The sequence below is a fragment of the Corvus moneduloides genome, chromosome 1 (assembly GCF_009650955.1).
Source record: "Corvus moneduloides isolate bCorMon1 chromosome 1, bCorMon1.pri, whole genome shotgun sequence".
Taxonomy (NCBI): Eukaryota; Metazoa; Chordata; class Aves; order Passeriformes; family Corvidae; genus Corvus; species Corvus moneduloides.
This window is the reverse complement of record NC_045476.1, coordinates 113,814,229-113,840,375: the sequence shown is the minus strand read 5'-3', so window position 1 is coordinate 113,840,375 and position 26,147 is coordinate 113,814,229. Positions and strand designations below refer to the sequence as shown.

The 26,147-nt window shown below is 38.3% G+C and overlaps 1 protein-coding gene across 2 annotated transcripts in view; it reads right to left on the bottom strand.

Moving 5' to 3' along the window:
• Positions 1-26,147, bottom strand: part of YES1 (YES proto-oncogene 1, Src family tyrosine kinase) — a 50,854-nt gene that overhangs the window by 13,853 nt on the left and 10,854 nt on the right. The window contains exons 1-2 of one of the 2 annotated variants that reach the window (XM_032123166.1): positions 24,873-24,896; positions 3,218-3,490 (exon numbers count right to left, since the gene is read on the bottom strand). In XM_032123166.1, coding sequence (XP_031979057.1) covers positions 3,218-3,482 — 265 coding nt within the window. In that variant the 5' untranslated portion in view covers positions 3,483-3,490; positions 24,873-24,896. Of the gene's footprint in view, positions 1-3,217; positions 3,491-24,872; positions 24,897-26,147 lie in introns of those variants that run through there. The other variant, XM_032123159.1, reaches the window with a different exon arrangement.

The window sequence follows — 26,147 nt, the reverse complement described above, 5'->3', positions numbered from 1 at the left end:
TAGACAATTCAGGAAGATTTTTTTAAGCCCTAGAAATGCTATTTCTCATCTAATGAACATTTAAGAAGCTTAACGATGGTCCAAGCAATAACACATTTTTAAATACATAACACTACATCTCTAATACGCACATATATATGTACCAGGATATACATGTCCACCAAGAGAAACATGTTCCATCTAATTTTAGATCTCACAGTTAATATGGCAGTGATCAGAAAGGAAGAATACATAATGCAATGGGGATAAGTCTATATGCAATATTCTTTTGCAATGTACACTGTCTTAAGAGCTCCTGATCACCTAAATATTTTCATATGATTTGGCGTCTTCCTGTGATTACAGTCTCTCAGCAGGCCTCAGCTGGAAATGAATTTACAGTTCCACTAGGAAAAACAGAACAAAAATCCCCACAGGGGGTTAGAGTAATTGAAGGCTTTTTTAAAAGTGTGATTTATAAACTGAAAATGAATTAAAATATTCCTTAGAAGTTAGCAGCTCCTAATTTAAGTTAAAAATCAAAACAGTTCTACAAATTTTTGCCTTTATTACTACATTATTTTGATGACACAAACTGATATGTGGAGCAAGAAAATTGTGAGGATACAAACATACTCACACAAACAGAAAGCAAGTGTTATGGAAATAAACCATCCCCAGAGAGTTCTTCTGCAGATGAACACAATCAATACTCTCAAGTCACAATATCACAAAAATTTTTAACTGCATATAAAGAAACTGGGAGACTCCATGAACCTTGAAAAACTTCAGCTACCATAAAACCTCTTTTTGTTCTCAGTCACAAGCATTGTTTTTTCATAGCAAAGAATAATAAAATACTTGAAGAGAACAGTATCAGCATAGAATGATTTAAGCAAAGATACTGTCAAATGATTTTTCAACTCTCTTGCAGCTGTTTTCTTTGTGAACCACTGTGAGGTGATCTAGTTTAGCTGCTCAAGCTATCTGTAGCCACAAGACTTTCCTTAAGGATTTTCCTTTCATTAGGTCAGTATTCCCATCCTCTAATCTATGACTGGTTTTGGAGAGAAGACTTTACCCTCTTGTTCAGCATGGGGATTACAGAGCACTAGTACTTGCACAGCTTCATGGAAGGCAAGAACAGCAGCCCATTTTTCTGTTTTCATTTTCAGCAATATTCTATGAATTCAAAGCATCTGAAGACAGACCATGTGTAATACAGGAGCAGTGTGACTAACTCAGATTTCTTCTTTTCTGCTCTAGAGGAATAAAAGATGGCTCAACTCTATTCAGCCTCACTACAGGCCACGATGACAACCATATCATCCTCTTGTCACACATCACTGATCAACTGCGTAAGTACTACTGACACTTACATCCTGTTTGACAAGCCCATCTATTCTCCTCTCTTGTGAAGCAAAGGGCAACAGAATGTGATCCAGTGTTTTACTGGTCACAAACACAAAAAGCTTACAGCCAGATGAAGGTTGTCATCTCATTCACTCACAAAAACACCCAATTTCGACTGATCTGAAAAGCAGTACTGAATTTACCAAATAATTGTTAGCGCAATTTTATCTATGTATATACTTATTTTTTTTATTTAAAATGTGTGGTTTTTTTGTGGATAGGCTGATTTTACAGAACGAGGAGGAATAATTTCATATGCAGTATCATTTTATCTAATTGCAAAACAATGGGAGCATTCACACAAATCAGCCTGCCTGCTGATAACCGATTTCACACTGATGAGATATTAGACTCTCTTTTCAGGAGAAATCTCTCTTGTTGACTCTGGTTCAAGATATAACATGCTTAACTACCAGCAGGAACAAGAACAGGGAACAGAACATCCTGTCTGGTCTCTGCAGAAAAGGATTTGTGGTACCTGGTGTGGGGCCACATCCCTGATGTCTGGTTATGCCCAGGAGTGCCTGCATGCACTGCTGGAGATTCCTACATGACCAAAGAACCAGATCTAGTAAGAGGTTCTTGGAGGAGATGAAATACAATAAACTTTCCTCAGCAGAGCTAATGAATATGAAGAAATGCTGCCCTTATTTAATTTCTGCATGTTCATGCAAAACAGGGATTCAGAGCTGACTCATAAATGATACAGGCCAGATGTTCATTTTAATTATTTGGCTTTTAATGTATTCCCAAGAAAAGGACTACAAGGTGATCACCATTACCTGACAATTCATACTTGGTTTCCTGAATTGCTTAATGTCAAGGTCAGAATGCATCTTCACAGATCTCAAATTTCTCGTGTTTAAAAGACTTTAAATGCCACAGTAACATTGCAAACATTTAAGCACCGTAATTGTGCCAGCATTAGAGGTTTGTGGGAAAACTAGAAGTAGACTAATAAGAAATTATTTACTCTGTTTCGTGAAGTGTCTGTGCAGAGCTTCTGGAATAAATGTCTTTCTTTCTTGTGCCTCCCAAAAAAAGAATAAATCACAGCTTCCTCTCAAAAATATCCATCTATACTGTGAAATTAGCTATGTGGACAAAATCAATATTTTTGTGTGTTTTAAGATTTTGATATAACGGTGAGTTTATAATACCAAATGTGCATGTTGCCTTAAAATGCTGTATCCTCTATACCTCAGCCAAGAAGGTCTCTGTGTGTTGCAAATTCTATTTTTACATTGTCCATTTTGGTTTTAATATGACCACCAACAATGAGAATTCTGCTCTTTCATTTCATACGTATTGTTCCCATAGTAAAATACACAGAATATAATGCAAATCCTGTTTAGCTTTATAAATTGATTCAATGTTGTACTAATATAACTTAAAGTAATCAGACTTGAAACCAGTTTAAAATATCAATTTCCTGAATCTGAAGTGTTTTTCATTTTGTACATCTCTCCAAGTTTAAAGCCTATCCCATATGCATCCCTTCAATAGCTTAGAACTTCTAACGTAACTTCATCAACTATTGCCATTATTGTCTTTAGTAAAATTTCTCTGTGCTGTGATCCTAATTGTCTCCACAAAAATAAAAGCCTAAACACCCAACCTCCACGCCTCAGTCACTAGTGAATACAGGCTGCATTATTATCTGAGCAGTAAAGATACTGAAAATCAGGAACCTCTAAAAGACAATTTATTTTAAATTTGCAATTTATTTCTGCACAGTGAGGTGTCATAGTACGTTTTTGGCTATGACTGTCAAGCAGCTATAATAATAAACAATAATAATAGCATCATTTTATGTAACACTCACCTGTTAAAGTACTAGGATATGGACTTGGCACAGCTGAAAATGAAGATGATGCTCCTCCAAAGGGTGTCATTCCTGAAGGCCCTCCAAAAGGAGTCATGGAATGACTATTAAAATTAACTGCTGATCCCTTTATTGACGGTGACTGTGTTGCTTGGCTGGAATCTGATCCATAATGACTGACATGGGAAATAACAGGTTCCGGAGCATTTTCAGTTCTGTATTTCATGGCTGGGCCTTTACCTTCTTTGCTTTTAATGCACCCCATGGTTGCTTCTGTGAGAACGAGAGAGGGGAAAAAAAAAAAAAGAGTTCACCTTCATGTTGTGTTTTTTGATAGTTAACACAGAATATTCCCAAAAAGTTAACCCAAATGCTAATATATTACTGTTAAACCCCATGCAGGGTGTAAACACTGATGAAAAAGTGTTCTGGAGTAAAATTGAAACCATTACCAGACCAGGGAAGCCCTAATTATTTTCCCTTACAACTTGACATACTAACAGCACACTTGGATTATTCTTCATCCCAGTTACTTGATTGACTGTAAATGGCAACAAAGAAAAAAAAAGGGAGAATCAGGCAACAGATGAGGAAAAGACACTGGAGTCTTCTACAGCAGGGTGGAGGGCGAAACAGATGTGACAAACCCAGAGTCAATTACAGGAAGTAAATCCAAAGCAATTGTACAAAGAAAACGAATGGGGCATTCCTGCTTTCTTTTTTAAGCATCTGTGCAATCAAGTCTTGACCAACTGGTGACAACTAACATTTTTAAAGACATAGAGAAGTTTTCATCCATTGCCAGCCCCCCAAATACATCTCACAAACAAACTTCAGATATTCACAGCCACAGGATAGGGTTAAGCTCTAGAGTAACTAAAATTGCAAAAAATTAAGAGTAATTACAATATCCTTAGGGGTTTAGAAACTGAACTGTGCCCAGAGAGGTGACAATTTATATCCCTGATGGCCCAGGACTGCCACCAGCTCCCACTACAGGCAGACAGTGCCAGTGCTGTTTACCGTGGGGACACCTATTACCTGCTGCTGAAGGGAATCAGAGAGGAGACCTGTCGCCAGCAATTAACACTGACTGAGCCTTAAGAAGTCACCACCTGCCATTTTTCAGGTGGTCACAACCGGTAGCAGGCATTTTCTGGCTTACCCCAGCTGGGAAACAAATCAGGAAGAAAAGCAGTGTCTATTAGATGCAGCACTGGTCTGGCATTAAAATTCCTGCATTATTCGCAGGACGGGGTTTAAAAATCTACTCTAACTTCAAAAGTAAAACCTCGACAGACATAGGAAATCAACTGCTCCACATTCTCTAATGAATCAATTGAAAAAATAAACAGCAGGAGTCTGAAAGCATGAAAACCACGTATTTTGGTAAGTACAACAACAATTTCATGGACTCCAACTAACAATTAGGGAAACACCGTATTTCCCAATGTGTGTCTAATTATATTTTTTCCTTCTCAATTCCTTCTTGCCTTGTTAACTGTTAGACAGAAAAATGGAATAAAGTAAATTTTACTAAACAAACACTGCCTTAATAGAGTCACACTGAGAGAAACTAATACCCCCATATAACGAACAGTACAATAATAAAGGTACTGCAATTTCCTCAAGAACCATGATTCAGAGTTCCTGAAAAGAACAAGGTCCACAGACAGTGAAACACCTTATAAAATTTACTGCTCAAAAAGGTTAAGTATATTCACCTTGTCATTTCAGCCCCTAATACTGCAACATAATACAATTACTGATGCAGAAACAAGCAGCAACAAAGTCAAATAACTGCCCTTTTACAAATCACATTTGAGGTTTTCCACAGAATAATGAATCATCATAAACCACACCTTTTCAATTATTTTTACTTCTCATACTATTATTGCCGACTTATTAATTATGAACAAATGTTAACATAGCAATGTTGAGCAAAGCTCAAATACGTGCATAAGAATGCAATGTGCCTAAATACTTTACAAAAGACACCTTACCATCCACAGTAGAAAAGCCAGTTATTAATTCACAATAGAAGTGAAACATCCAGAATCACACCATTTTAATTTCCCTACCACTGCAAATAGACACTGTAATCCAAAACATTTTCTTTTGGCCACGTGGCTGCCTATTGTGAATTCTTGTCTTCCTCTGAGGCTTACTTGATTCTTCTTAAAAAACTTGAATCAGTGTTTTCTCCTAGCATTGAATAATACTACAATCACCTTTACAAAAACGTCTTTTCTAATAGCACTGATTCCTTGCCTTTGGCTGGAAGTTAAGCACACAATTCAAAAGTCCAGCATACTATTAATGTTAATCAAGTAGATTAAAAGGGAAGCATACAGACATCCATCCAAATGTCCATCACAAATATTTTTTCTTCCTTCTGGCATTTGCTGAACTTCAAGATAAGATCTCAAGATTAAAAAAAAAAGAAAAAAAAAATATATATAGCAAACAATTTACCAAGTCTGGTAAAACTGCTGGATTCTGCCCAAGGAATTGCTCATTCGATCAAATGGATGGTAACTACTATCACCCGTGCGTGCTCACACCCACTTAGGCTGTGTTAGGAGCAAGAACTTACTATTGGTACACTTGAGCATCACAAAGAAAAGCCCTTATTGAAGACCTGAATTCATTCTAGAAAAACAGAATCAGAGTCTCCCTTGCTTCTCCCCTCCCCAGCCACTTCACTGTTAAGGTAATCTTCTTTCAGGGGTTAAAGAGATTAACAACAGAGATTCAATCAGCACTTCAAAGAGAAAGACATTCAGAAATAAGCAGACAAAAATGTAAACTACTTTTATAACTGCATACCCACAAAAAAAATTTGAGCAAGCAAGCTCCTTAGCTTTTGAAAGCAAAAAATATAGGTGCGAACTGCACTAAAATACTGTATAGTATTTGTGAGGAGGAATTAGAGGCATGAGGGGAGGGAAGATGACATATACAAGGAGCGAGTACTAAAAAAACCCCGACTGCCCATCCTGTGGGGGGAAACCCCCAACGACTTAGTACTGTTTAGTCCTGTAATAAATTACTGGATAAAGAACAAAAAATCCCTAAGCAGCTGGTGTGCAACATTGGATTTGATTATTCTGGTACTGCATTTGTTATCAAAAATGTATGTAACTGAAATAACTTCACAACTATTTTTATCGACCTTTGCCTGGCCGGCAAAAACATATTATGGAATACATTTTTGTCATAAAAACCTAACAGCTCTCTTTCTGACGCACTGAGCTCTTTAGAAATAGATTCAGATGGGAAATTCCTATTTGCACTGCAGAAGTCCATCTATTTAAAGAAATGCTGGCCCAAGGTATGTTATCCACAAGCTACTGATTTCCCATTAGTTAGACTGTTATTTTAGACAAGACTGGTGTCTGGGGCAATCTACTTGAGCAACTTCAGCTTCTTGTTCTTTCTTTGAAACAAACATTCACCTATTGATTCTGAGCACTGTGCCCACATGGTTTGGGTGGGGGAGGGTGGCAGTCAGCTTGCTGGAGGTCTATCAGGAAACCATGTTCAGAAAGGCATGGACTACAAGCCCAGCTGTCTTGTTCTGTCTTTGAGATGAAAACAAATCTATGTTAGAATGTTTTCAAGTAGAAAACAGAAGCTAAAATGATCTGTGTTAATAAGACAGCTGAATGTTAACAGGATGCCCACAGAAATCAACAGAAGAACGAGAGTACTCCAGGAAGTAGGAATCAAATGAGATTTTAGTAGCATCTCACTGGATTTGCGTTTTGGAGAAGTCATATAAAGGACAACGGTTAATTGTCGTTCAATACTCTACAAACATCTCAGACAATGAAGAAGACCCTTAATAAACACTCTGACAAGATGAGAGCTCCAAGAAAGTCAATGCTGCCCTCTTATCTTCCCAGCTCCTTTTTATAGCAGAGTGCCAGATCATGAGGAAACCTTTGTTCAACAACAACTGAAAAGTGTGGCCAGTAAAGTCGTTGTGTTGGCTTCTTTTTATCTGCTTTCCTTTAAGGATGAGCTACCAGACCAAGAAAAACAAGTTTTTCTTCTAAAGCCATTATATCTTGGGATACTGACAAATTCCCTCAGGGTGTCTGCAGCCTTGTCCATCCCGCCCAGAGGTGGTTGTCACAAGGAAACTACTTGTCTATCCAACATGTCTTTGCTCCTTCCACTTGGTAGTTACAGAAGTTACTGCTTGGTTCCTTGGGACACAAGATTGTCAGGAGTGCTTCAGGAAAGGTCTCCTATTGGCATGAAGGAAGATTAGATAGAGTTTTCATTGAAAGAGATGATTTCAACTCTGGTGGATACACTCACAGTCTGTTCCAGCCACACACCTTAGAGAAAAGTTGCCTGCAAATGCCTCTAAACACTGCGTTCCCTTTCCCCCATACTCTACCCATCAGCACCAAGACTTTAAAGGCTAGGTGTTAGCATCTGAAACCCTGAAGACCAAGGGCTGGGAGAGTCCTACGTTTGTTTCACTTGCTGTAATGCATTTGATAACAAACTCATTCACTATAAAAAAACCCTCAACAAAACAACCAAACAAAAAACACCCAAGAAAATTGGGGTTTTTCCTTTTTTGGGCCAATGGAATACTCTTCCGATCTTGCACTTCTGTTACAATGCAGCATGTCCCAGTTGCATTCTGGAGACTTCGTAATGAGGTAAGGCCAGGAGTGACAGTCACATGCAGTAGTTTCAATGTGCCACAACGGGAAAGATGCCCTATGGACTTCCTCTCTTTTCAGCCTCTCATATAAACTGGGTACTAACTAAGAGGTACAGCAAAGAAAAATCACTAAAGGAAGGGCAGTTTGCAACATTTTGATTTCATTCCTTTTGATTACTGAAATTGTTCATACAGCTAAAAAAGAGCACATAAGTGATTTTTTACTACAAAGAGTGAGTCAAGTTAGAAGAAAAAGCAAATCAAGTCTCCTTCCAAAAGGGTAAGGCAAGACTGCAAATATTTTCCCACCTAAAACAAACAAAAATTCCTCCAAATAAAAAATAACTCCCCATGTTACCTAACATAGAAAAATAATTTAATTTGAGGTTCACAAATGGCTAATAAAAAGATGAAAACAACATTGAAGATTTCCACTGCTACTCTACCTTCACTTCTCAGTGTTAGCATAAAAAAATTAATTGTTTCTGTCAAGAAAAGACACGCCTTCACTTCTGTGAAACAAATGTCTTACAGAAAGGTCTTACAAAAAGGTCTTCTTAACTTTCAACTAAAGTAATGATTTAAAGTTATTAAAATTTCATGCAGTGATAAAGACAGGATATTCTGTGGGAAGTTTGCTAATGGATCCATTAGCTGGCAGCTGTCTATTTGCTCAAACAAGTGTAGAGCTGATTCCACATGTCACCAGAGACACAGAACCTATACTGGCTTTTTGTACACTGGGCAAACAGCATGGAGCATCTGCCAAACAGCTGGTTTCAGCTGGTGGTATTGAAAAATCATTTATTAGATGTGACATAGACTGAAAAAAATGAAAACCACTAGTAAAGAAGCTAACGAGCTCTTTGGCCAATACTATAACATCCTGCTAATTCAGTCCATCTTTAACAGGTCACTGCTTTGGTATGAAAACAGGAGTGGGCTTTCTTGTCTGCAAAACAACCTGCCTTGTTTGTAAAGGACAATAAACTAAAGAATTGCCCTGTGTTCTTTGCAGTGTATAGGCAATTAAAAAAAATTACGCAGCTTTTATCATGGGATATAATTTATCTTTTATGAGCTGTCATAAGTTGTAGGGCTTGCTTATTTTACCATGAACAATCCATGACATTTCAAAGAATGATGTTCTACTGTATTGTTTTATAATTAGCAGTAACATTAGTGTAATGAGACCTTAGAGAGTCTGCATCATTATGCATTTGAAGTGCAACTGACATGACCTTGCAATTAACGATCTAATAAGGAGCAAAAAGTGAAGATGAAGAAGCATTAAAAAAAACCCCACTGAAGGAAGGATTTATGTCACTTGATTTTCAATGTTTACCACACATCTTTGTGCAGTTCTACACCAAAAAATAACTATAAACCAGTGCTATTAGACCTCAGCTTGCCCATACACTAAAATGTGTATTTAAAACCATCCTCTTCATTACTAAGGCAGTCTGAACTTTTGAATCCTAATGGTTGTACAGACCTAGTCCTTCTTGGATCATGACTATACAAACATATTAAAGCAAAAAAAAATCTGGGGCTGGTGTGGTGATGATTTTGATTTCATAGCAGCAGAACAAACCCCAGATTATTTTCTAATAAAGCTACAGCTATCAAACACAGTGTAGAAAACAGAGGATTCTGTACAGAGAAAAAACAATGAGTATAAAAATGTTTTTTAGGTGGACATTTTGTATTTCAGAGTCAAAAGCTATAGGAAATATTACATATTTCTATTGTGGTTAATGTTTTTTACAGGACTCAAAATTTTAAATTTGCTTTAAATTAATGATTGATACTGATCCTTCTACTGGAGGAGCCAGTTAACTGGCTTGCAAGATCACAACAACCATGCTCTGAAGGAGTACCGGATTCCAAAATGCTATCTGAAAAATTAGGATAAGCAGAAATTGCTCAAAGAATAAGGTCTTTCAATCCTTCATGTCCTTCCCTGATTTCCTGACTTTTTTTTGGAATGGAAGAAGTTCGATGGAAGTTTGTCTCCTCTGAGGTTTGAATGGCTTAGACATGGGAGATTTCCTCAGATGTATCAGACTTTGAACACCGTATCTATGCAGGAGTCTTAAGGATTTACAGTCCTCCCATTTGGATCGTCCCAGACAAAGGCTTCTCTACTGAAGAAACACCTACTGTCCTTGTTGGAACAGGTAGAAGATGGAACTGCCCCAGCAGGTGGTACAACTCTCATACCAGTGCACAACAGGCCCTAACAATCCAACTGCAAAGTCCCTTTGGATGCCAGGTTACAAAGCTGAAGAAAAAATTGACTATGGCAACCTAAAGTTCTAAGAACAAAAGTGGAATTAAGGATTATCAGAGAGGAAAAGTTAGGAGACATGTGAACACTTATATTTTCCCTCTCAGTTACATTCTTCCTTTCATCTGGGCCAAACATGTACGATCTCCTCCCACTCACTCTGTACCTGGACAGCTGAATCTGTAAAGTTAAAGATTTGTGTACCTTTAAAGTGTCTTTCACTTTAAAGACAGGCAAAGGCTCTAGGAGCATACTGGAGACAATGACCATGTCATGGATGATATGTGGCTGGCTCTGCAAAACATACTCATAAATTACTGCTTATTTACAGTCAGTTTCACCTACATTATCTAGGACAGTAGGTTTTCTTTGATCAGATGTTATATGCAGGAAAAGGTGGCTTTTCCAATCAGACTAGGGAGTGGCCAAGAATGACAGACTAGAGGCGGAAGAAAGCAAGCCTACTGTAATTTTAAACATGCTTCTAGTCAAAGACCATCTAGTTCATTATTCTGTCTTCAACAGTGGCCTTTGCCTCTAACCAGGAGTTCTACCTTCACCACAGGTCTGAACTGTAACAAAAAATAAGGCTCTCTCTTTTTATAAAGAGCCATCAGCAGGAGATGCCTTGGAACATGAGAAGCAGGATTAGTGAAGACTGCTCTGACCTCCACCAATCTGTATCTCAGAAATTCCATACAGATAAAGATTAAAGATTAATTTTCTTCAGCTACCTGAAGAAAACTTCAACAGGTATGTCCCAGCTTATAAATTTAAACTAATGTACTTATGTTGATGCAACATCTGCACAGGATTTGCATTCCAGTATGTCTTCACTTGAATTGTTTTACACTAACTGGTTTAAGTCAGAATAATCTTATCCAAGAAAATAAAAGTAGTTATTACTATAATGGCATTGACTTAAACGTTGCAAACATTCCCATCTAGACACAGCTTAGGAAAACCCACAGGGGATGAGTGTTACAGCCAAGACCAGGACTAAGATATTACAAGTGCAACTGTAGTGGCCTGACTTTTAGTCTGATACACCAGGACAAGGCTTCCTCATCCAAACTGCTCAAGCATCTGAAAAAGCACACTCCCATCATCAACCTCCTTGTCTTCCAGCTGCTCACATGAGCAATCTCTGCTTCAGCTGGATGCTGCCTAACTTGTGTGCAAGACAATGGAAAGCACAAAAGAAAGAAGTTGCTGGGTGGGGAAAAGCCCCAAGCAAACAAAGAAAATACCTAACACCCCAAACCCACCTGCAGCAGGCACAGAGGCTAGCTGGGAGTACCTCACTGACATCCAGACGGAGCTGCTTCTAACTTCCAAAGCAGAGAAAATACGTCAAACTTAAAGAGTTAAAATAAAATTTTGAACCCTCTATCAACTGCTTAATAGAGCTTCTAGATAAAGTTTGTTTTCAGGATGTATTCTGAATTTTGAGTGAAGTCAACATATCTTTCACGTTCAGAAAGGGTGAAAAATAATTTGTGCTTTTCTACATCCAACAAAAAACCTGCTGACAAACCTAAGGCAGATGATGCAAAATAACGTTAACACTGATGGATTAATTTTCTTTATTCCAGCAGTCAAGATCACAAGGGAGAGACTAACTAAAACATCAGAATTGCGAAAATAGTTTTATGTGATGAGATATATAATACATATACATAAGACCATTTTTAAAATTTAGAGTTACAATGTCTAGCTATACAATTTCAAGCCCTTACCACACAAAGACATTTTCTCTGATAACAGATGATACCACAGACAAAACAACCAATATATTGTCTAGACAATATTACTGTTGCTCCATTGTCTTGAACATTTAAGTACATAGTCAATAAGTAAATGCATAAAAGGACAATTATGCTGGGGTTTTTTTAATAGTGTAATGGCTATTTTTATTAATTTGCAAATAATTACAAGTATCTTAAAAGCTAAAAGTCTGGTATGTTTCCAAAAGATTGTTTCAGATACTAAGGCATGTCATACCTCGTCAAAGATATCTAGGATATTTCAAACAGGATGTAGGAATCAATTTATAAATAGAAATATTTTGTTTTCATTGAATTCTATTTTGAAAACAACAAACCTATGCCTGGCATCATAGACCGTTTTCATACACTCAGTTTTCAGCCATTCTATTTAAGTATATTAAAAATAAAAAGAAGTATCCAAAAGTTATTTATTAAGCCACTTGAAAATTTTGTTTACTAAAGTAAACTAACATTGCTTTCCAGGTCTCACAGCATGAAGCATGCAAAACACCTTCCCAAGACACATCTGCCTTACAGAAAAAGCGACATAAAACTTCATGGTAGAAGAACAAATTGCAGCATTTTTGTTCTGAAAAGACAATTTAAGAAGCAATTTCTTTCAATGTTCAACTATGAACTACATATGAAAAATGGACTACAACATTTGCAAGCTCCCAGAAACTCAGAGACACTGAAATTCTTATGAATCATTTTCATCATCTCAGCTGGGCATATTTTAAGATGACAGAGGAATTCAGTATTAGCAAGAATCCTCTTTCAAGTTCATTAGTCAACTTAGAAATATAAAGGAAAGGAACCGTTGCAGCAACTTAAAGAGATGAATCAATGAAACACCAGTCCACCCAAATTATAGCACAAGGTCACTGATAAGGAATCTTGTGGAACTTAAGACATTATTTATTTGCTGTGTGTTTGATACACTGTACATTACATTTGCACATTCCTGCTTTGCAGACATGAATTTCCCATCTACTCTTTGCCAAACTTCACCTGAAGCTGAAAGTAAATTATTCTTTCTTCTCAATGCTATTTTATCCTGATATACTTGACATGATTACCATGTTAAGAAAAATCACTAATTAAAGTATTTAAGTCCAATTACTGACAAAATGTTGCAGCTCATTTATTCAAGGACCATATACCCAGACCTCCTGCAACAATTAGCTCTTTGCTGAACTACAGGATTTCAAGAAGACAGCTGGAAAATATCAACCTTTGGACTAACACAAAAAGTGAAAGTATGTATAAACAATTACAAACACACATATACATTGTTCTTCATGAATCAATAGCTTGTGTTTTTCCTTTGTACATAAAAGAAGTAAAAAGTACAATTAAATTGTAAAGAAATTCAAAATTAAACAAACAAACAAAAAAATGATACGTGCGAAATAACAACCTTATGAAAAGGAAGGCTGGATGATGTTCTAACTAAACAAGAATTATTACCCTCATAGCTATCATTACTGCAGTTCTATTGTTTCTCTACTGACATATATAACAGCATTCATAGGCAAGAAGACCAGGATAAATTATCTTAATTAGCTAGTCAGGCATCTTGCACAATAGAGGCCATAGGGCTGCCCTAAATTAATTTTTCCTTTTATGGTCTTGAATGTACACACATGCTCAAACTCATTTGAAGTTGACTGTTATGGAAAGTTCACCCACAGTCTGGACAAGTCCTAATTTGAAATTTTGAATACAGTAACCACTAGAAGTACATGCCTCACATCCCATCTGAATTTAGTGCCAACATCCAGAAAACACCTTTGCCTTGGAGCCTTACCACTACCCTGTTCCTGTTTCCTGTATAAGAAAGATCACAGCTATCTTAGACCTTCCCTTTGACAAGACTCATGCAGTCCACTAGACTCCAGTCTATTAAGTGACTCTTCAGTCACTCAATCACCTCATTTTCTCCAAGACCCCTCAGTTTTTTCAGAACCTCCCATTAACAGTGATCACTAGGAAGAGACATGGCATCCAAGGCAGGGGATATTCCTTAATCCTTTTTTCACTTAATCACTGAATGTTTTGGATTGGAAAGGATCTTCAAAGATCACCTAGTTCCAGCCCACATGACCTTGAGCAGGGATATCTTTCAGGTTGTGTGGGCCCCATGCAACTTGGCCATGAACACTTCCAGGGATGAGGCATCCACAACAACTCTGAGCAATTTGTTACACTGTCTCACCATCCTCACCCTGAAAGACTTCTTACTTGTATCTGGTACCATGCTACCGCCTTTCAGTTTAAAACCTTGGTCTGTCACTACAGGCCCTGATAAAAGTCTCTCTCCACGCTTCTTACATGCTCCATTTATACACTCACAAGTCCACAATAACTCTTCCTGGAGCCACTCCAGACTGAACAATCTGAACTCTCTCAGCCTGTCCTCATAGCAGAGGTGCCCCAGCCTTCTGCTCATCTTCGTGGTCTCCTCTGGACCTGCTCCAACTCTTTTTACACTGTTCTTATGTTTGGGGCCCCAGAGCTGGATGCAGCACTCCAGGTGGGGTCTCACCAGACCAGAGCAGAGGGGCAGAATCACCTCCCCTGACCTACTGGCCACACTTCTTCTGATGCTGGCAAGAATACGGTCATCTCATGTTCAATTTTTCATCCACCAATATCTATGTTCTTCTTTGCAGGGCTGCTCTCAATTAATTCCTCCAGTCTCTGTTGCTACTGGGGATTTCCCTGATCCAGGAGCAGGACCTTGCACTTGACCTTGTGGAAAATTATAATGATCCCTAGGCCCACTTGAGATCTTTAGTATTTATTTGGACAGCAGCCTTAGGATTCTTAGGTCTTTTTCAGCACTGCTCTTGAACAGAAATATCCACATCCTGAAAGCATGGTGCACATACCTCTTGCTAAAAGTACAATAATAATTTTTCTGTATTAAACAGGTATGACTCTCAGTTAATCCAGATAACTCCAATCCTGGAGCTGTGAGACAAATTTGGAAAAAAAAAATTTGAAAGTCTCCCACTCATCTGAAAGTGGAGACAACAGGACACGGTAAGAGTCTCACCATTACCCTACCCAGCATTTCTTACGATTATCTCCAACACTCCATCACCTTGTTCATCATCTGCCCTGCAAGCACCTGTGTTTTGCAATGTGCATGGATCTCAGTTATGCAGCAGTTCTACCTTTCAAGTTCATCTGCTTCTGCAGGACGAAGACATTTCTGCTGCACCACAGCAAGCACACCGCCACAGGAAAGCACTCACATTCTTCCTGTCTTCGTAAGCAGGACTGGCTTATTTGTAGGCTGTAGAGCCACTTGTCCTAAACCAGGGTTGGTTCCTGCAAAGTAGGTGTATCCTCTGTCTCCAACAGAAAAGTTTTGTTCCAAATGTGGGCATTTCACTAGTCATTTCAAAAACTTGCTACTGAAAAAAAAAGAATATTCATTCTTTGCTTTCTAAAACTAGGGTACTACCTTCCCTTACATTCATGTTGTTTCATTTGCTTATGGGATCAAAATACTCAACCCTTTCCAGCTCCAGACTAGCAATTAGTGACTTGTACCAAGTGCACCAAGCCTGCAATGATGGCCTGTAACATGAAACTACACAGCGCTTGCTTGCCATTCCTTGTTCGCTCCTGTTTCAACTCACCTTCTGCTGATTTTCCCTCTACCACTTAAAATTGCTGAAAGGGCTTTAAACACAGTGCATAAAAGCATTTCTGCAAAAGATGTCAAAGACACTTTTCCTGAGAGTGTTCTTATTTGACGGAGTGAAACAAAGGGAAACCATCTGAGTATTTCCTGTGATGGGTAGCTTTATCAACATACAGCTAAAAAAAAAAAAGTTGAAGTCTTCAAACATCTTCTAAAGACATTTTAGAGATGACATCAGTTTTCTGTTTCTCTTTTTAAAAGGTTTTCCATATTAGTCAATGGGCCTTCCCTCTAATTTAGATGTTCCAAGCGTGAACTACCCAACAACATGTAAAATACATCATCAGTCTCTACTCTCTGAACATGAGCAAAGTGAACACAACAGATAACTTTGGTAAGTTTTAGCCATGGTACAGGATACCAAATAAAACAGTAATAGATGAGAGAAGGGTAGTAAAGGAGAGTGAAGGGATGCTGGAACAACAACTAGAGGGCTGTAAATTATCTTTAAAAGAGAAACAGACCACTAATCATCAAAGAGCAATAGAAAATAGTTTTGACACATTTAATGTAGGTAAATACTGTTCACTCCCAAAAGGATACACCACAGCACAAAGACACCATTCAGTTTTTATTGACCAGTTCAGGCAATGCTCTTCTAAATAAGTAAGTAAAAGCCTTGGCCATTTTGTGTTCTCAATCACTCTGGTACCTTGTTTTAGCAGGACACAATGCATGTTTAAGGATTCTCCTCAGGCTAAGTAACTGCTGTTTAGTAACAAATTTTCTTGTTCCTAACCAGTAAGCAAGGCTTGTAGCAATATTCTTCTGACTCAGAAGTATTGCCAAAAGGAGGACAATTTCCATTTCAATTAAATGTTAAATTGAATGGTGGAGGGAAGATGTTAGGGATTTAGCAGAAGCATGCACGTCAAACAACTTACTCCTCACTAACCTGCGTGAGTTTTTAAAATTTTGGTCACAGGTCAGAAGGATTGCAGTCATGAATAACAGGGAAACAACAAATATACACTATTTGAAAAGAATTAATGTTGCCTGATAGAGATATTTCAATGACAGAACTGCTGATCTTCAAAAATAAACAGCATGATTAAAACAGCTTAAATTAAAACCGCCTTGCTGCAGATTTGACAGCCTCCGAAAATTTCAATAAACCCAAGTATTTACTGAAAACAAAATAAAAAATACAAGCATTTAAAATAATTCCATTTTATCATGTCACCATAAAACAAGAAAAAGAAAACAGTCTTGTCATTATTCTGTGTCTCTCCTGGAAGGTGGGGGAGATGTATTTTAAGTCCTTTTATGTAGTTTCTTACTAATTTCAGTGTTTTGGTTCTTCTTATACTGATGGTTTACAGATATGTAAAAACCTGTATTTCTCGTAAGTTCAAATAGGAAGATGTATCTGAGAGAAAGCTACATGTCATCCCTATACAGCAGAAATGGGATTTCTTTGCTAAGCTCCTAAACTTCCAAAATTCTTTAAGTCCTTACCAGCTTTATAAACTTAATACTTCTAAATGTCATCTTTCCAGCAATGCAGGAAAGCAGGAAGCAAAGCAATACTATCATTCCACAGGTTAGCTTTAAGAATCAATTTTGCATATTTTTGAACACTGTCTTTAGACTAAACACAAAATCAATCTGCTGAAAAATGGGCTCAGCTGTTTGGAGCAATCTGTGGACTGCCTGCCAGAACCTACTGCTATTCACAGAGTACTACTAAGAGGGATAACTGAGCCTGAGCAGAATTAGAGGTAAATTCCTGTACCTGCAGCCACAAAGGAATGGCACAGTTCATTGGTGACTGCTCTAAGGTAAGATCTGCACAATACAACACTAAACCCCAAATACACAGTAAGAAGAAAGGAGAAATACACAGAAGGGAGTTACTCCTTTGGAACTGTCTACACGGAAGCAGAAGCACTTCATATTTCTACCAAGTACTGGCTGTAACTCAACAGGAAGAAGCTATATTGTCCCCAAGCAAAGTCCTATTTGACATCAAATGGAGAGCTCAGCAATTGCTCCTTATCACACAAGCTGACAGGTTTGCATTTTCCGCTCATATAACACCCAGCATTAAACTGCCAGGCTAGGAATGGGGAGAATTATCCAGCCACTCCCAACCAGTAGACTAAAGGGTTTTTTTTATGTCCCCTCTTCGAGGGAAGATTTTTTTTTCTAAAAGTGCCTGGCAATTTTTATTTGATAAATTCTCTGCTAGTGCTAAGGGCTGATGATGTGTTTTACCTGCCCTCGTATCTTTCCATAGCCTGACATAGCTATTACTTCTGACTTTTGTTATTTTTGTTAAGAGAGTTGAGAACTGCTTTACATCCTTGTCAGTACAAGTAACGAGCCCACACAGTATCTGTACAACATCCAGTTCTCCCAGTTAGGAACCCCAATAACCTTTTGGGTCCAAGTTTCCAACCACTGATTTCCCCATAGCTCCTAGTGAGGAACTGCTCGCCCCACCATGATTGTATCTGGCAGAGTAAAATGTTCAAAGGATACAGTTTTCCATTATATACATAACCTCAAATGTTCTTGTGAATTATTTTGTAACCCCAAACTACTTTTATAGAATGTTCAGGCTGATGTAGGAACTAAAGAAAAAAAAATAAAAAATACTCATTTCAATTAAAAAAAAAAAAAAACCTGACAGAACTCTACCATCCTCAATATATAACTGAACGTAAGTATAATAAATGGTACAGAAAAACAGAAGTGGTACAATAGCAATTGGATTGTAGTAATTTCTTATTTTTGATTCAAGCATCAGGACAGAATCTGATGGCAGGATCAGATTGATCAGTATAAGCTGCCACAAATCATGACATAAAAAGCAGAGTTTCCAAAAGGGAAAAAAAAAAAGAAAATAATAGGAGATTGCCTGTGACAGGAATCAAGACCTATAAACAGGAAAAATAAAGGAGCGGGGGGGGTTGTGTGTATGTGAGCATGGCACAGCATGAAAAGTACTTTAAAAGGATACCAGTCATTCCAAGTGTCTGTTCCAACAAACAAAAAAGGTATCTGCACTGCCTACCTTTTGTACCTGAATATTTGAAGGCTGGATCACCTCACAGAGACTTTGTTTATAACCATTGTAGAGACACAGGCTCCTGTAGAGGAGCAGTGATTTTGAGGACACTGAAATATTTTTTTTTTAATTCCTAACATTGAGCAGAAACTTTAGAGCAGAAAGACATCTTTCTGACACTAGGGACTAGCATAACGAGAAGAGCAGGGCATATAACCCTGTTGTCATCCCCTCACCCCAGCAATCAAACCGGTTGTCAGGAAGAGCCAGATAGCCTGGCAGAGTTAGATACTTGGAAATTAAGCAATGTGAATATATCCCACTTGTTAACTTTCAAACCTGCTGTAAAGGCAGAGCAGCTCCAAACAATACAAAATATGAAACAGGCTACAGAGTGCTGATTTTAAATCTCTGAAACACAATTCATGGAAGAAAACAAAAGACTTCTACTCAGCTGCTGTGCCAGTCAAACTAGCGTCCTTTTAAAATAATTCCTAGTTTAACTAATGACATTTATATTTGGTAATGGACTTCAGGTGGAATTCATCTTCCAAATTTAGACATCCATCTGGGGGTGAGATGAATCATGCAGTGAAAGTGCTTATTTCTCTCCACTGACTATAACGGGAGCCTACAGAACCAGCTCATGTATAGGCAGCCAAAGCTGGCATTCACCAACCTGTCTCCTGACAGCTAACGCACAAGCTTAAGTGGCATGGCATGCCTAATGGTCATTTTCTTCCACTGACTCAAAAAATCAGGCTAGAAAAGTTGTCTTTCAACAGGGTGAGAAGCAGCACTGCCACAAATAAGCAACTGGAATTAGCTTAAGTTGTATGTAAATACTAGCATTCATTATTTTCCCCCTGCACAACAAATAGATGTCTGTTCATGGAAGAATAAGCACACCTTTCAGATAAAACCACACACGCTTCTGACATCTTTGTACAAATCTTGACATCTTTGAATATGAAATAAATATTTTAAAATAATGCAACCACATAAGGAAAGCTATCAAGAAGTTCACATCCTCAGAAAAAGATGTGTAACTGGATGAAAATACTTTACAAAAAGTCTACTAATTCCTTAACCTCAGCCTAAACTTCAAAAATATTTCTACAGAAAGCAGGAACTAAGGATTCAATAATCAGTGACAGACTAAAGTATACTACTAAATCAAAATAATCTATTATGATTGAACCAAACAGTTAAAACCTGTTATTTGCAGAGCTGTCACCTTCACAAAAGGAACAGGGCAGCTATACTAAATAGCAGTCTCTCGTTTCAAATAGTGTGAAGAGTCTCATATAGAATACTGCTGTTCAACACAATATTACTTCTTAATTTACAAGTAGAGAGGTCTCTTGATTATTTCAGTAGTCATTAGAGACACAGAGAAGTATATTTTTATCAATAAGCATGTCTGGAGGAGGAAGTGCAATACAAAATCACTGCAAAAGAGTCAGAAGGGAAAGCAGAAATAATCTGCCTACATTCAGCCCAGGCCATGCATTTGTTCAACCTCTACACACTCAAAACCACCTCTTCCTTAGAACATCCACTACATGACCAAAATGTACTATGCACCAGTAAGAGGAAAAAGTCTTATGAAATTAAGCCATTCACTGACACGTACCTGCAGTCCTATCCCTGGTCTGAATACGATCAGATTTTAGATTTTGGAGATTTTATATTTTGGTGGCATGCACCAGGTCTCGCAAAGAAAAGAATATGTAACCAGAGGCCCTAAAACACCCCTTAAATATCTTAGTATCCCAGTGTGGGCCAAAGTTTGAGCACTACTGCTAGAAAGGATTACAGAAAACTGGTAGCAGAGAAATAAAAAAGGGGCAGGTTTTGAAACAAAGTAATGGCTGTACTTAGCAAGATCCAGAGGTCCGTGTCCATTCCAATATCCTCTCACTAACAGCAGCCAAGAACGAAGCATGTAAGAATACAATAACTACATAGCAATGCTTCCCCAGAATATTCCTTGATCCCCCAACAGTTTGCAGAAGCAGGATTTCCTGAACAAGAATAGGTAGGTATTTGATGATTCTTCCACAAAACAGCAGTTTCCCTCTCCACTGATGTAATGTTTAGACTCCTTAAATTCCTAGGGCAAGAAATTCTATAGCTTAATTACACGTTCTGTTGGGAACCACCTCCTTTTGTCTGTTTTCAATTCATCAGCTGCTATTTTCATTAGATACCTCTTAGTGTGTGTGCACTAAAATAGACAGTGAATAAACACCCCCTATTTTTGTCCCATTGGTTGCTGAACACTTAACAGGATTCTGTCACACCACTTTCTGGTCACCTTTTCTACCTTAACAAATTCATGCTGCTCCTCTTACAGAAATTGTTCCATATTTCAGATTTTCTCTTCCTTAAAACTTCAACTACGTTCTTTTTGTGGTGATTACAGGGCTAGGTGTAAGCAGGGCAAAACTGTGTAAGATGATTAAATTTCTTAAAAGTTATAATCATTATTCTCCCTTTCTTTCCTAACCATTTCTAGTGGCAGTAGTCAGCTTTGAGCTCAACTTTTTAGATGAGAAGGCAAGCTTGTTCCTCCCCAACTCCAAATAGAACACATGAAGCAATTTATGAGAAATTTCATCTGCCATTTTAATGTCTGGTTGCTGAGCAATGTTGAGTCCCTGTGTAATGCTAGGGTCTGCCTTTGCATCTGCTACCCATCAGTGAAGTCTGTGAGCTCACTTTTCTTCTATACACCTTATTAACTTGAACATGCTCTGTTAACATAACCCTGGACAATTGTTACCTGGAGCTCCGCTATACTCTATTCACTACCAACTTTTCCTCTTATATTTTAGTAATTAATTTAGCCACATAAAATCCTTTCCCACTATCCTGTGGCTGCTTAGTTTCTTCAAAATTCTTTGGTGGGTGTCCTAGACAAATGCTTGTTGGACATCCAAGGAAATTCCTTCTGTCAGATCTTTATTTATGTACTTGCCTTCAAAAAACCTCCAGCGAGTTTGCAAAACATGACATCCCTTCACAGCAGGGTCTTAACTCTTCCTCAATACATCATGTTTATCCACGTTACTTTCATTATTATTATTTTGACTGATTTACTTGGAACAGATGTCAGGCTTAGTAATCTGTAGTTCCCCAGATTTGTCCTGAAGCCTTTTTTTCAAGTAGTGTCACATACAGATTAGGACACTATAGATCACACACACATGAATTTATATCTTAGCTAAAGCTATCTTAGGTGTCGTATTTGTTGCTCACTGTCTACAATACAATGATCCTTGCTTGCTTGCTGTTTGGAAAGCGGCACTTCTAAATGCAAAGCAGGCCTCTCTAAAGACATGAAAGTGGTTTTCATTTTTTCACAGAAGGTTTAAGCATTATCTTTAGGAAGATCAGTACATGATAAAGATTTACTGTAACAGTAATACTACAAACATTTGATTGCATCAAAAAGCCTCTCTTATCTTTCCAGTCTGTAAATAATACTTCCATAAATATATGTTCCTGTGCAGCAGTAGCCATTCAACTATGTAATAGCTGTCCTAATTACCAGAAAACACAAATGAGCTTGTGAAGACAGTTATTCATTTGCAAATGAGACAGCATTCAAAGAGAAGTAAAACTTTTAACATCTTTCTGGAATTGAGAACTTCTGTAGAAATTACAACCAATAAGCAGGCAACTTGAGATATGGACTAAAACAATGTGCACAAGTATTTTTAGGCTCATCAATTGTGTGAAGTTGCAGTTTTATAACACAAAGTTTTTAAGTACCATCTAAGTTTCAGGTTTAAATTCACACAATTTTTCTTCAACACAGTGCCAACTTTCATCTCTTTTAACTCACAAGTCCAAAGACAAAGAGTTGAAAATTAGTCTTACAAACTGATCAAGTGCTTTTCTGTGGCGCAGGCTCAAATGCTAGATTCATTGTGACTGTATTTCTACTGGCAGGATGTTAAGGTTAAACCTAACAGTGTGTTTAAATCCACATGCAACTGCTCCAGCTCCTTTTTCACCTTTGTATTTTCCATGAGTCTAATAGAAGCTTGTAGTTCTAATACCAGCGGAAGAGCAGCACAGATTCGTCAACTCAGTCTGTTTAAGTCAAACGGAGGGAGAAGATTAAAAAAGCCGTATTATCAAGATTGGTAAAAAGACCATTGGAGCAAGCACAGTGTTCACATCCTATGTTTTTACAGCACTAAGAAGAAAAAAAAAATTACCCTAATTATAGATGTTGAAAAAAACACCTTTCCAAATATGAGATGAAAACATTTTCTTGTCTTAAAGCTTCTGGTGCTGCCCAGTCTTCCAGGCAGCAGGAAAGTTAACAGTAGTCTCACTGCTACTGCTGCAGGAGTGAGAGGACACAGCTGACGATAAAGCCATACACAGCCTTGATATTAATAGCAGAAGGCTAAGACAAGCAAGAGAACAATGCAGTTGCAGAGAGTTTTCTCCCCTCTTCCCAAACTGGCATAAGAAAGCTGGGAGGAACAAACAAACAAATTTGTCTGCAAAAACAAACAAAAATATTCTGCCTTTTCAACACCTGTATTTTGTTTAATTTCAACTGCCACACTTATTGTTTTGGCCCTCTTAAATCATTCAATGAAAATCACAGAACAGCTGAAACTGGAAGGGACATCTGGAGGATGCCTACCCCAACCCCCCTGCTCAAAGCATGTCAATGACAGCAAGTTGCTCAGGGCTGTGTCCAGCTGGGTTTTGAGTTCTTGCCAAGGATGGAGAATCCACAACATTTTTTTGGACCACCTGTTTCAGCGATCTATCACCCCTACCATAAAAAAAACCTCCTTTTTTTTTATGTTTAAATAGAATTTCCTGTATTAAAATTTGTGCCCATTACTTTGTGCCATCAGTGGAAACTACTGAGAGCAGCCTGGCTCTGTCTTTATTCCACCCCATTAGGTTATTTACACACATAGGGTGCTCCCGAGCATTCTCCTCTCCAGGCTGAGCAATCCTAGCTTTCTCAGCTTCTCCTCATAAGAGAAATTCTCCAGAGCCTTAGTCATCTTAGTGGCCCTTTGTTGGACTCTCTCCAGTATGGCTATGTCTCTCTTGTACTGGGGAGCCCAGAAGCACACAGCACTTGAAGTGGGGCCTTATCAGTGCAGAGTACGGGGAAAGGATCACTACCTTGATCTGTTGGTAACTTTTCCTAATGCATCCAGAACACTTCTGACCTTCTTTGTTGCAAGTGTACATTGATGGCTCACATACATCTTTCCCACCAGGATCCCTGTGCCCTTTTCTGCACTTTCTTTTCAGCTGATTGGACCCTACCACAGACCGGAGTCTGGAGCTGTTCCTCCCCAGGATCACTGAATTTCCTTTTACTGAACTTCTGGAGGTTCCCATCAGACAATTCCTCTGTCGATGTCCCTCTGGATGTCAGCACAACCCTCTTTGGTCTGTCAGCTCATCCTACAAGCTTGCTGAGGGTGCACCTCTGTGTGACCCCCAGGTCAGTAACAAAGGTGTTAAACAGGATTGGCTCTAGTACTAAGTCCCAGGGTACACTGCTAGTGACCGGCTACCAGCTTTTCAGCCACTTGAGACATTGTGCCACTGATGCCAACCCTTTGAGCCCGTCAGGTCAGACAGTTTCCAGTCGCTTTCACTGTTCACCCACCTGGCATGCACTTCATTGGTTTGTTTATAAGGATGCTATGGGAGACCGCACTGAAAACCTCACTGAAGTCAACATAAACAATGTTCACTGCTCTGCTCTCATCTACCCAGCAATCTCATCACACAAGGTGGTTGAACATGATTTCTTCTCCATGCTATGTTGACAGATCCAAATCAACAGCTTGTCTTTCACTTTTGAAAGTTATTCTAGCGTCTGTTCATCTTCTCCAATCTAAGCTTATGTTTCGGTTTTTTTCTTTGGATGTCTACAATACACTTACTAATAGCTGCACGTCTACTAATGGAAATGTCCCTAAAACAACTAACAATCTCACAGCACTGCTTAACAAACTACGTATTCCAGCCAGGCACTGAAATAACAATGCTTCTTTTTTTCTCCACAAATGTATGTAAACTAGTAGCAATGTTGTTGCAGCTGTAATGGCCTAATGACCTCAGAGAAGCAAGGAAAACACCCTCCTCCCTGCCCCCAAATACACTCACTACTTACCACCATGCCCATAAGAAATTTTCTCTCCTTTAAACTGAGTATTTTGTTAACAGCATCCTTTCTACACATTTAGGATAATAACCATATTTTGTCAGGCTTTTGACAGAAATAACTTCTTTTCTCAGATTTCCTGGCCTCCCTGAAACAGAAACATCAGAAATTTCAGGGAGCATCTTCTCCACATGCTTTTTTCTTAACATTTTTCACCTTCTCTCTTCCCTTCAGAAGTGCAGTGAAGAAATCTCAGACTCAAACTATGCTTAGAAAAGGTCCATCCTTACACTCAGGGATGAAAGAAAGCACAGCACTAAACCCTCTGCACTCAAGTGATGGTGTACTTAGAAGGTAAGCATCCTTTCAATCTCCACTAAAACTAAAGATGCATCAAAACATTTTGGCCAGCAAAGAAGCGATGCAATTTTCATAAATTCTGTCCACTTTTAAACAATTCCAGGTAATGGATAATCCAGTAGCTGGCTTGGCTAAATGGTAGCTCAACTCTGTAAGCACTGCAGTAATGACAGGCTACAGTTGTGGTTTTACACTGTATTATACATCCAACTAAGTGTTTCAAACACATGCTGTGGCATTAAATGGAACTGGAAGAGCAGATTACAACATGAATCCTGTATTCTTTCACCAATTTAGTGATGTACTGCCAAAAAGGAGTCCATTTTAAAAGCTGTGTTGTACGTTTGGCCAGGACACGTCTGCTGTAGTTCCGACAGACCATGGACAATTGTCTGACAACCACTTCTGGGGTACTAATGCTCTCTGCAGCCCAGTGATTGACTAAAATATTTGAAACAAATTTTGACATAATCCAAATCAGATTATAACAATTTTCAAGCAGCTGATGCTCTGGGCCAACGCTAGTTGACAGCACCCATTTAAAAACTCTTTCACACCCCTACAAAGTTAAATCAACTTGGCACTCTCTCTGGTAGGCAATTGTCTCCTTAAAGTATGAGCACTATTTATTCAAGTGAATTGCTGCATTAAGGGGGCAGTTGGCTGGCATGGGGAGGACCGGACTGACTGACAATGCGCCTTAGTCACAAAGAAATTGCAGCAAGAGTTTCTAAAAACCAAAAAGCAGTTAGGACTGTGAATAGATGAAGCAGCCTGAAGACACAAAAGTACAGGATGTGTCCAGGAAGATGCCAGTGCTTCAATAAGCTTCCTAACTATGACTAATCTTAAAACAGTTCTTATGTCGTGTTTTGTAAATTTAGCATCTCAAGTGTTTCAGAGAATTTCAGTTTACTACTTAAC